This window comes from Anolis sagrei, chromosome 2, assembly GCF_037176765.1.
Source record: "Anolis sagrei isolate rAnoSag1 chromosome 2, rAnoSag1.mat, whole genome shotgun sequence".
Lineage (NCBI taxonomy): Eukaryota > Metazoa > Chordata > Lepidosauria > Squamata > Dactyloidae > Anolis > Anolis sagrei.
In genome coordinates, this window is record NC_090022.1 from 138,976,543 (window position 1) to 138,988,563 (window position 12,021).

Sequence of the window (12,021 nt, forward strand, 5' to 3'; positions counted from 1 at the left end):
TATAGGCCACAGCAATGCGTGGCAGGGCACAGCTAGTATGTCTATAATAATATCCATGTCTATAATTATAATAATAACTATATACACGTATAATATGTATACATCTATAATAATAATAGCTATATAATATCTGTAATAATATCTATATGCCTATAAAAATATCTATAGGTCTGTAATAATATCCATACATCAGTTGCCCGTTTTTGCTTGAAAGATGTATAGCCCTGTGCTCCTTCTATTTTTTATCAGTTTTATACTAATTCATGTAATGCTTTGAGTCCCCCCAGGGGTGAGAAAGGCAGTATATAAATCCTGTAAATAATAATAATAAAATTTTGATATGAAATAAAAAATAACATCTATAATAACACCTATATACCTTAATCATACTATCGGTGTCTATAATAATATCTATATGTCTATAACAACAACAACAACAACAATACCTATATAATATCTCTGAACTGGGTTATATGGCAGTGTGGACTCAGGTAACTCAGGGCCCTTCCGCACATCCATATAACCCTTTGGCCTCGAGGAGACTGAAAAGGGGCCTATATTAGGTTGACACGTTGCCACTTCAGTTGTGTATTGAAAGCTTAGAAACCAGCTCTTTTCTTTCTTTCCCATTTCTCCACGAGGGGGCACAGCAACGCGTTGCCGGGTACAGCTAGTAATAATAATAAAAACTGAGTTGTATACCACCCTATGTCCCCAAAAGGACTCAGGAAGGGTTCCAACATAAAAGGCAAACATTCAATTGCCAGAAAGAAAAACATACAGACAATGACATCAAAACAAACACATTCAACAATATAACACAACCTATTTTAACTTAACAAACAAAATAACAACTAAAAGCATCATAAAATACCCAAATCCTGTTAAAACATACTAAAAATAATTATATTATATCCGGTGATAGCATGGGCCTGGTACTTTTCAATTCACTAAGATAAATTCTAGTGACACATACCTGCGCAGTTTCCCCTCAATGATCCATTTGTTTCTCCTGTGGTTGGACATGTTCTCTAAAGTCTTGTCAATTTCACTGCAGTAAAAGAAGTTAAAAAGAATTGTGTTTTGGATGGTGACACATGTATATGAGAAAGCATCTAGAACAGTGGTGTCAAACCCAGCTGTTTTTGGATTTCAGCTCCCAGAATTCCTGACCATTGGACAGGCTAGCTAGGGTTTCTGGGAGTTGGATGCCCAAACAATTGGAAGCAACAAGTTTCACAATCTGATTTAGAGATTCCCTTGATAGCAATGTGTGCTGTGTGGTGTTATTCCACAAAGAAATATGCAAAATCCAGTGTGCAACATAACTGGGCAGCAGCAGAGCAAATTAGCCACTCAATTCTTTCAAGATACAGGAAAACAGCTCATGTAGGGACAAGACTTTTGGATTGCCAATACAATGATAAATCTGGTTTTTTTTTCAGGATGGGGGGAGTGTTCCTGAGAAAAATGAAAAAAAATCACCATTTGGAGTCTTCTCTGCACAAATTCTGAGATGTACATATTTGTGATGTTACCAAGATAACATGCTGCACCAAACTTTTGTTTGATTTTCAAGATTAATGAATATATGTTAGGGATTTATTCTCTAGCTGCTTCAGATAAATGTGTAATATAAGTTGTCCCAGCAGGCTCTCTACCTAGGCTGCTGTTGTATGATGGTGATCTAACACATGATTAGCTTTTGCTCAAATGAAGCCACTAAACATGGGTTAATATAGAATGAACACCTGTGATGAAGCAGGGGCTAAATTTCAACCTTTCGCCAACTTGATAGGCCATAGTATCCCAAAACTGGCTATAAATTGACTAATTTCTAGATCCAGTAGTGACTAGAAGATCCAATTTTCAAGCTGAGGAGAAATGTTTGGGAGTTAGTAGACTCCATGAAGCAATCTTCTCCTCTAGGACTGGAAATATATAACTTCAAAATATTTCAAAGATATATTTTCTTTTGTGGGTGTGGGGATAATGGGGAATAGTGGGGAGTTAGGAATTACAAACTCTGGTTGTACTGGTCCATTTAGTTTTCTTGGCAAGGAGAGCCTTTATGAGGTCTGTGCGCAGACCTTTTTCCATCCCAGGCTGTGGTGGTTCCACCTCCTGCTTTCCCCAACCCATTCAGTAAAGCGACAGCCCCTTGAGACCTGCACTGTATTCGGATTAGAGCTCAGAACACTATACAAATAGCACAGAGACACAATTCAGGACTTACTTGATGATAAGAGCACTGCTGTTGAGTTCATTGACTAAGAAGGCCAGGACAGCAGCCTTCCGGTCTGGGGGCAGTGACTGGAAGGGTTTAGTACGCAAGCTCTCACACAGGTTATCATCTGCCCCATAGGCTATGAGGAAGCAGCGAAGGATCTCAGACACAGTGTCACGGTTCAGACTTATTTCAGAGAGTTTCTCCCCAAGAATCTTCAGTGACTAGCAGGATAAAAGGGAAAATCACCAGCAGTAGTTAGAAACACAGTCACTCAAAAGTCTGCCTTTCATTTAAAACAACAAAACCTCACAAAACAAACTGTTACTGACTGAGAGAACCACAGAAGAAAATGTGTATGCAGTGTCTGATGAAATCTCAAAGCCAACCCCAGAGCAGACAAAGATGTCTAGGTAGGCATGAGCAGGGCTCTATGTGTTACACAAGTCCACAGTATAGTCTTACAGCAACCAGAGTAATATTACACACACAAACATGGTCAATCTGCAGGTTTTATACTTTGCATAATTAATATTTTCTTGGCACACAATTTTAACTCTGATGTTTTCCTCGTCCCTTTTAAGACCCCAAATGATATGTTCTGAACCATATTAGCCTACTTAATCTCATTCTTTGACCCACTGATACTGTTTATCATCACTAATACCTAATAAGCCAGTGTTTTTGAAAGACTTCTATACCTTTTTTGTTCTACTGATCTTTCTTATAATAAACCTAGAAAAAATAATACAAATGATGCAATGCAAAGTACAGATGATTGTATTGTGCAGGCTCACACACCATTAAAGGGATGCCATTAACATCCCTTTTCCAGCCTGTATTTTTCCTCCTATTTTCCTTCTGCACATCAACATTACATAGAACACAGACATCCATGCTTTACCTGGCAATAGGGAGGGAGGCCAGGATCACGCAGTGCAGCCTTCACTAGCTTTACCAGGAGGTCCAACACTTCACCCAAGCTGTCGCCTACATTGAAGAAACCCTCTTGCAGAGTATTCAGGCTGGGAATTTCTTTGTCAACATCAAAACCTAGCACCTTGCCATAACTGTGTAGAAACTCCACAATAGCTAAGCAGTCTGAGAAGGCATGGCTGGGTAAAACCAATCCAGGAATGCGAGAAAACTCTGGCAGAAGCTAGAGAGGGAAGAGATACATTATATGCAGCGACTATACTAGTCCTACTTGTACTTTAACATGATTTGGGCAGGGACTGAATAAGGACAAGAAACTAGATTATGATTTAGTACCCAAAGACTCAATGCCAGACAAGCTTATACAGAATACATTCAGTTCCATTGGATATACCAGGTCTAATCAGCCAGACAAACAGGTGGGCATGAGAATTTAAAAGACCACTTCAGTATCTCAGAAACAAACAGAACGTAACTGAGACAATTTTGGTATTTTAATGAGCAAATTCAGTCAAACTAATGTGTCAGAACATTGGATCATATGTCCATTACTGAGCAAAGTGGAGAGAACAAATACGAAACTGCCAAAGGTCTAATTGGGAATACCTGGGAAAGCACTAAGGCCACACTTTTAATAAAAACATTGTCTACATCAGGTTGCTTGACAAGGGTAACATGAATCCTATAGAAATCTCATGTTCCACACATTGAATTTGATGAAGAAAAAATATCACTGTGAGAAGGTTTTTTAAAAAAAAAATGAAAAGGCTGGGCTGACATGTTGTCTATTTTCACGTTGTTTACAACTTATTGAAACCCCGAGACAAACTATCACAGAGGTTTCTCAGAAATATTTGCTTAGAGAGGGTTTGCCACCTGCCTTCTTCTGTCACTGAGAGTGTGTGACTTGCCCAAGGACACCCAATGGGTTTCCATGGCAGAGTGGGAATTTGAGTCCTGGTCTCAAGTCATTGTCCAATTGCCAAACAACTGTACCATGCTGGATCTCAGGCTGACATGAGCTACTCAATTTTGCTGTCCAGTTTAGATATGAACAAAGATGTTCTAAAATAGTATCTTACTATCCTGATTCTGTGCTCTGATAAATAAGAGCAGCAATGGATTGTTTAATTAAATTCCACCCTATCCCACTTGCTATGTTTTTGTTTTCTTTTGTGTTTCTATTGTAAACCTAAGGACAAGGACTGTCAACTATCTGTAAGCCACTTAGGGAGGTTTTGGAGCTAAACAGGAGGCTCTAACTATCATAAACAAACCAACATGACACTGAGATGATCTAATATGAGCATCTCAGTTAAAAAGAAAAGAAAGCAGAACTTTTGTTCAGACTCTAAAATTTAAAATAATTTAACTCCCCCTAACTTACCTCTCAAATTTCTTGGACTATACCTCTCATCTGTGCAAAACAGTTTAGCTAATGGATAAGGGAAGTTATAGTCCGAAACACTTGCAGGGCTAGGGGAGGTTGTACTATGCTAAATCCACAGCACTGCATGTTTACATTTCTCCCTCAATTCTGTTCCTGAAAAGCCACCATGGCTCTGACATTTCTCATCCTGGATTATTGGTTTCTGTTGGCATGATCTGGAGAAACTCATCATGTCATGTCCTGCAGATCCTAAGGAGCAATCTAAGGGTTTTTTTTTAATTGATTCATTTATGTATTTATTGCACAGCTCTGGCTATAGTTATACAGAATGGTTAGTCCCAGAATAAGTTTTAAAAACCAGGAGATGGTTTGGATTCACATTAATCAGTTGGTAGAGCTACAATTCTTTGTGTGGCTCTGTTTCATGACTCATTCCCCTCGTCTATCTGTAAGGGCTAGCCATCCATTCTCTATCACTTTTCTTTCTCTGCAGTTTTGCTATCAAAAATTCGTTTCTTCTCAAAAAACTGGAAACTTACAGCAGAATAAATTTGATCAGTGTTATGAAATAAAGACACATTATCTGCATACATTTTGTATCCATAAGAGCATGGACATATACCCTGAACCTCTAGGCTAAAGAGGCTGAATGAAGCTTTCAGCTGACTGCTTTGCTTCCCAAGCATAACAGTTCCTTCACAACAACAGAATGAAATATGCATCTGCTTCTTACAAAGGTCACTGCTCCAAGCATACCTGCTGGTCCCCCAGACACATGTCCTCAATGGGCTTTTTCATCTCTTCCAGGATCATTTGCTGCCTCTGCCGTTCCTCCTGCCGCCGCTGGGCAATGAGGTTCTTATCTGCTTTTCGGGGAATTTTTACAGCAGTGACCACCTTTTTTTCCATGGGCTTCATTTTTTCTTTTGGCTTTACTTTCTCTTTCATCTTCTCTGGTTTATTCTTTTCTGGCTTGCTCTTCTCTTTCTCTTTCTTTACCTGGGGCTAAAAAAAGGAGACACTTGTCAAGTTTTCACTGAGTTCATTCAGGATCTGGACACTTTCCACCTTTTTCAGAAAAATACTGGGGATAATGATCTACCTTAGGCTTCTTTTTTACTTCTTTAGACTTGACTTCCTTGAGCTTTGGTGCCTTAGCTTCCTGCTTTTGCTTATTTTGAGCCTAGCACAAAAACAAAACATTACAATGTTATCAAGACCAGATGAAAGAATCTTTCAAAAGAGAAGACAGAAAAATATATTACAGACATGGGCCTCCTTGCTGCAGAACTTGACATGTGTGCCTTGTCTTGGGAAAATATGCCATTTTAGCAGTAACCCAAGCAGGAAATTCTCACAACCCACGTTCCCTGCTTTATCCAAGCTCATTTTCTTCCCAAATCATTTCTCCCCTTTCCATCTCTGAGTACAGTGCTTTGTTCTACTGCAGGTACCTTTTGCCTCATTTTCTTCTTGATCTTGTTCATCTTCAGCTTGTCTTCATCACTGAGTACCTCTACAAATACAAACAAAATAAAAGTAGAATGAAATAAAAATGTGTGCATACTTTGCAGGAAGATAAAAAGGAGTCATACAATAACTTTGTAAAAATGAGCTTCATTAACTAAGTTTTCTCCATTTTATGTTAGACATTTTATGGCATTGTTGTTGACAGATTTGAGAAGGGACAATACCTTCTCCCAAAGGTATACCCCCCCCCAAGTCTGCCCCATCATGGTTTTAAAAGGTCTAGATCTAGAAATTCGATCACCAAAACAGAAGTCACTGGAAAAGTGGAAGTTGCTGCAAGAAAAAGTCATTCTTGGATGTATTTTGAAATAAATCTTCAAATGATCTCTAGAAAGTTCAAAAAGTTTTTCCGTATGCAAGCTTTAGTTGACCTTACAGATTTCACATGTGCACTTTGTTAAGAGTTGGCTAGAAAGCATGATTAAAAATGTTAAACTACTCTTTTTTGTGATGTAGGAACCTATTCCTATTCTTTACATCTTTTCCGCTGTCAGTAACACGTTTTCTGTTAAAAAAAAGTAATGCCAAAGAACACGCCAACTTTGTTAAATGTGATGTACCTGTATCTAGAGATGCATCTTCATTGTAGAATTAATGTGGCTTGACACCAATTTACCTGCCATGAGGCAATGTTATGAAATCATAGGAGTTGTAGGTTCACAAAGCCTTATTAGCCTTCTCTACCAAAGAGCATTGATATCACACCAAATTACAACTCCCAAACTTCCATGACATTGAACCATAGGAGTTAAAGTGTGTCAAATTGTATTAATTCTACAGTGTAGATGCACTGTGTTATATCCCTTCCTCAACATTTGTGGTTTTGTCTATTCTAGTCCAAAAAACAAGCATCCAAAAAAAAAATCCTTTATTGTTTGCTTAGTTGTTAGTCCCCAATACCTCCCAGGAGTACTATCACTTTCTAAAACTAGCCTGATATAAGCCTACATGCTCTAGTGCAATTGAGTGTTGAAATTCAATTCTGAAAACCAGGCTTTGAATTCATTAAGTCATGGAAATCCTCTGCATGACCTTAATAAAATCACACTCTCTCCGCCTAAAAGGAAAGCAAAGGCAAACTACCTCTGAACAAATCTTGACAAGAAAACCTTAGGATCATCATAAGTCAAAGACAACTTGGAGACATACAACAATGCGAAATTAACACCAAAAGCTGTTATCTCCAATAGTTCAAAGGTCTGACTGATAAGAAACCTTGTAGGCTTAGATTCTATTCAGCCTCATATCAAATGTATGGTCCCTTTATTCAGTTTAACAATAACACAGCTGCTCTCTTATAGTCCCAAATTAAAGGCAGTGCACAAGCAACATATACTGCATGAACATGTGATGGAAACTTTCTGCTACTAGCACTTTTGCCATTTTGTAAGTACAATGACTTCTACATACGTCATAAGTCACAAATTAACCAACTCATAATTAAAGTAGTACTGACACTCTCCCTCCCCTCCGCCCACAGGGCACAGATATAAAGCTTCTCCCACCCATTCACAAAAACAACACTCACATTTTCAAGATTATAAGGGAATGTGGCTGCCTAATATGTAATATAGCAGAACCTGAAGCCACCCAATATGTCCCATTATGTTCTTGATGCATCTCAGCTGGGCTGCAAGTTTTCTATATTAAAAACTAAACCTACCTGAGCATCCACAACACCTGAAAAACAAGGCTGCCCGCTTCTCAAGATTGCATGCATACAAACAAGACAGAAGTCCATTTATATTTCTGTTCCTGAATCTTTTAGCTTTGAAAAAATTAAAAACATTTTAATCCCTCATAGCTGTGGAGACACAAATGAAAGGTTGGAAGAAAATGCCTGCAAGTGCTTCCAGTTCTCAGAGGCCAAGCTCTGATGCTCTGAATATCTGCTTCCCCTTCCCCTCAAGGTCTCCAGTCATGTTCTCTTACCTATAAACTCTTACTGCCCCTTGCTTATCCGTTCCTCTCTTCCTGCTGCCACTCCGCTCCTTGACAAGAAATTCCAAATTTTGCAAAAACTCAAACATTAGTTGCCAGAAAAAGCATGCAGATGGAGATTTATGCAAAATAAGCAGAATCGCATGCACCTTGTTGATTTATTTTTGAGAGCAAAAATTGAATTTTCTTGGTGCACAAAATCAACAGCCTTTCCTCCAGATACTGACAAATAATTCCTGCCACAAACTAAAGCTCTTTCTTGTGGAAGCTACTTGTGTGCTGAATGTCCTTAATGGGTCGTACCTTGTGCTTCCAATTTCTTTAGAACCCGGGCATCCATCTTGCTCAAAAGGCTGGACACTTTCACTTTTGGGGGTCGACCCCGGCCACGTTTCACCTTGGGCATTTCTTTAGTCTTCGCTTTCTCAGTATTTGGGGGTCGACCACGCCTGCCTGTGATTGCCTGGATACGTGAGGGAATTTCTTCAGATGCAAGCTGGACCCACTGCAGACCCTATAAAAAGAAGAGAGAATTCAAGAAATTGATAGTTCCCCATCTCTACTAACCAACTCTTTGTAGTTTTTTTAAGTGAAACAATCTGTCCTGGTGACACTTTCCCTATTCCTCAAACCCTATATATAGTTTTATATACATATACACACACACACACGCACACACACATATACACACACAGAGAGAGAGAGAGAGAGAGAGAGTCTGATCCTATTTTTAAAAATGTAATTTTTGTTTAACAAAAAACAGACAAGCAAACCTATAAAGAACCATATATAAAGCACTAGACAAAATACACAGCGTCGGAGAACCATCCCTCAACCACAAAAACAAAACTATATAAATATTTTTTCTTAATATAAAAACTAAGTAAAACTAATACAATGTAGTCCATAACAATAATCCCCACTATGACTATTGCACCTTTATCACTAAAGAAATAGAACAGCAGTGCCTACTTTTTTCCTGATAGTTTTCACTTCTTCACTTTTTTTTTACATTCATAATATAGCATTAATGTTGTCCTTTGACTATTAGCATCACTCTTCTAATTAAAAAAAAACCAGTCTGTCCCCATCTTCAGTGAAGAAAAGTAGCAAATAAGTTGGTCTTTCTTAAATTTAGTCAAGGATTTCTCCTTGATCAACATGATGAGCTTGTCCATTTTGGCTATTTTATACATCTTTATAAGTTCATTTTTTTTGCTTTGGCTTCCTCTATAGACAGGTCTATGCCCTAATCTTTGGGCATAGATTAGATTTGGGCATAGACCTGTCTCTGTTTATCTTAGAAAGCCTCTCTAGCATCAGATACCGTCTATAAATCATTTTTTTCCCTTTCAGATCAATACTCATTATAAATTTTGAACTTTTTGTCCAAACCTTTTCCCATTGTTCTACCTGAATTTGATGAATATTTTGTGCCATGCAATCCTTCACCTGTTCCTCCTCTATTTCATATTTTAACAGCAGTTTATGCAATCTAAAAATCAGGTAGTCTTCACAAAGTATAATACATGATAGTGTCAAAATCTGAATTTCCCCCCACGAATCCAAACAAATTTTATCCATCTTAAACCATTCTGTAATTTGTCTATGTGTGACAAATTACAGAGAAATTTCTCTTCTAAAGCTTCATAAAGACATGTTTGAATATAATATATTCTTATATATTTATTCCACACTCATAATAATGATCTCCTTATGAAATTGTTATTGCCTGACAAAAGATTCTGAAGTGATGTTAAAAATAAGAATTAGGGGAGGTATGAACTTGATGGGATGCAACAAATGCATAGGGTGCTGTGAGTTTTCCGGGCTGTATGACCATGTTTCAGAAGCATTCCCTCCTGATGTTTCACCCACATCTATGGCTGGCATCCGCACAGGTTGTAAGCTCTGGAAAACTCACAACCAACCCAGTCATTCCGGCCATGAAAGCCTTCGAGAACACACTGAACAAATGCATACTTCATAATGTATCACACTGCATCAGTAAATAGTAACGGATATAAGTTACTACTGAGTCCCATTCAAGATGAGATAGAGCAGCGTAGAAATACAGTAAATAAATAAATACAAATTACTAATATCTTGGGAGAACAAAACTAGGTCCAAAACACAGTATTTTTACAAAAAAAAAAAAACCTCAGTAAGTCTAAAACATCACAGGCACTTTGCCATCTCTGTACAGTTTTTAATTCCAACAGAAGGACACCTTCAGAAAACCCAGAAGTAAATGAGTTCAGGTTTTGCAACAAAACTTACCTCAGGTGTATCCTGTTCTTCAAAAAAATCTCCCACTGGCATTCGGGGACTGAAGCTGAAGTGTTCACGGCAGACATTCTGCACAGCATTTCTGTTCAGGAACTAGCAGGGGAACAAGTCATGAAAATAGGAGTCAAGCTATGTATAATCCAGCCTCTTACTAAGGGAGGCATTTTCTCTATGAATTGATGAAAGTTTTTATCAATTGTTTGAGGAGGCATATAGGCAAGAAATGCAAATAATGATTGACTGTGTCTAATTTATCAGGCAATGGTCAATGTCTAATGTAAAAGGGCATACCTGATTTATTAATCCTAGGCATTTACAGTCTGTAGAGAAAGACTATAGAGTCAGCAAAGCATTTCTGAGGAGGACTGCTAGGCCAATGCTCCACAGAGACAACATGCAACAATTCTTCACCCTTGATCACTATCTGGAAAGCAGATTTTACCTTTATAACCTCTGGAAACTGCTTCATCCTTTTCCCACACGGAGAATAGTACCAGGTCTCTCCCTGCCAGCGGTTGTTTCCCTTTTTGATGCGTACCTCCCTTCGCCACCTGAGTATGAAGGTGAATGATAAAGACTAGATACCGGCATTTCCCACTCTAGATTGTGGTGGTATCAGCCCTGTTATAATGCAGCAATCAAACAGGATTACTTACCCATGCTTTAAAGGATAGAACACTTCATCCACTGTGGCTATCCGCCTTCTAGCAACATCATCTAATGAGAACAAACAACCATTGGCAAAGCTTCTAAACCATAATTAATCTTTTCATTCAGTCCAGACAACTAAGACATGTAAGTGAAAGAGCCTACTTACTCTTAGCTGATGCATCTTTCTTGTTTTTGCTTGTCTTTGTTGTAGGGTCCTTTGGGCAGGTGTTCTTGGATTTTTTCCCCACGGGAGCGTTTACAGGTGCGGATTCAAGTGATGCTTGTGAATCTAGAAACTCTGCACCCTCTCGCCCCACTTCACTCACACTTGCCAGCTCAAGGCTGCTGTCTGTAACAAGGGAAGGAAAGAAGGAAAAGGAAAGAAGGAACTTGAGCTGGGTGGGGGGACGGGACACACCTTACAGATAAGTCTAGAAGGCAGACCAGAAGATTTAGAAGTTTGTCATGCTTCTTTATTTCTCCATTCTGCAATGCAGAACACTCAAATAAAACACATCTTTACTTTGCCCTAAGTGGAACTTGTTCTGCTCTAAGGGCTGTGATTGAGGAAGAAATAATAATCCAGAATTGATTCATCATACTTTTTGGGAAAAGGAATAAAAGAGTTTACTCTCTCAAAATCTCAAGGTGCTTCGAAGTACATAAACCATTAAAAAAAAAGATTTGGACAAATGATACATAAAACTAGGACAAATTTCTTCCTGGCCTGCACAACAACTGAATTGCTCATATTTGAAGAAACCACCTATAAATGTGCAATGTTAAAAAAGAACAGCATATTTCAAATATTTATGTTTAGTAGGTTAGCCTCATTAGCCTCTGCTATTTCATAGTTTATCCCTAATGAAGTCCTAGCAGTTGAACAGACCTCCATAAAATGAATACTGTTAGACTGAGGGCACAATGTGCGTAAGCTTGTTCTCATCATTTGGAGCTTTCTTTCTCCCTCCTCTATAGAAATGCAGACTGCCCCATGATTGTAATGATGAGATGGCTTTCTATAGCTGCTCAAAGCCTGGCATATGTCTTCTATTTT

At 38.4% G+C, this 12,021-nt stretch overlaps 1 protein-coding gene across 5 annotated transcripts in view; it reads right to left on the minus strand.

The window, feature by feature from the left end:
• Positions 1 to 12,021, minus strand: part of BAZ2A (bromodomain adjacent to zinc finger domain 2A) — a 75,902-nt gene that overhangs the window by 21,973 nt on the left and 41,908 nt on the right. For all 5 annotated transcript variants that reach the window (XM_060764063.2, XM_060764066.2, XM_060764064.2 and 2 more), the window contains 11 exons: positions 11,131 to 11,313; positions 10,970 to 11,030; positions 10,756 to 10,864; positions 10,305 to 10,406; positions 8,328 to 8,538; positions 6,008 to 6,069; positions 5,656 to 5,736; positions 5,310 to 5,558; positions 3,132 to 3,386; positions 2,237 to 2,451; positions 977 to 1,051 (listed from right to left, as the gene is read on the minus strand). In XM_060764063.2, the coding sequence (XP_060620046.2) occupies positions 977 to 1,051; positions 2,237 to 2,451; positions 3,132 to 3,386; positions 5,310 to 5,558; positions 5,656 to 5,736; positions 6,008 to 6,069; positions 8,328 to 8,538; positions 10,305 to 10,406; positions 10,756 to 10,864; positions 10,970 to 11,030; positions 11,131 to 11,313 (1,603 nt within the window). The remainder of the gene's footprint in view (positions 1 to 976; positions 1,052 to 2,236; positions 2,452 to 3,131; positions 3,387 to 5,309; positions 5,559 to 5,655; positions 5,737 to 6,007; positions 6,070 to 8,327; positions 8,539 to 10,304; positions 10,407 to 10,755; positions 10,865 to 10,969; positions 11,031 to 11,130; positions 11,314 to 12,021) is intronic.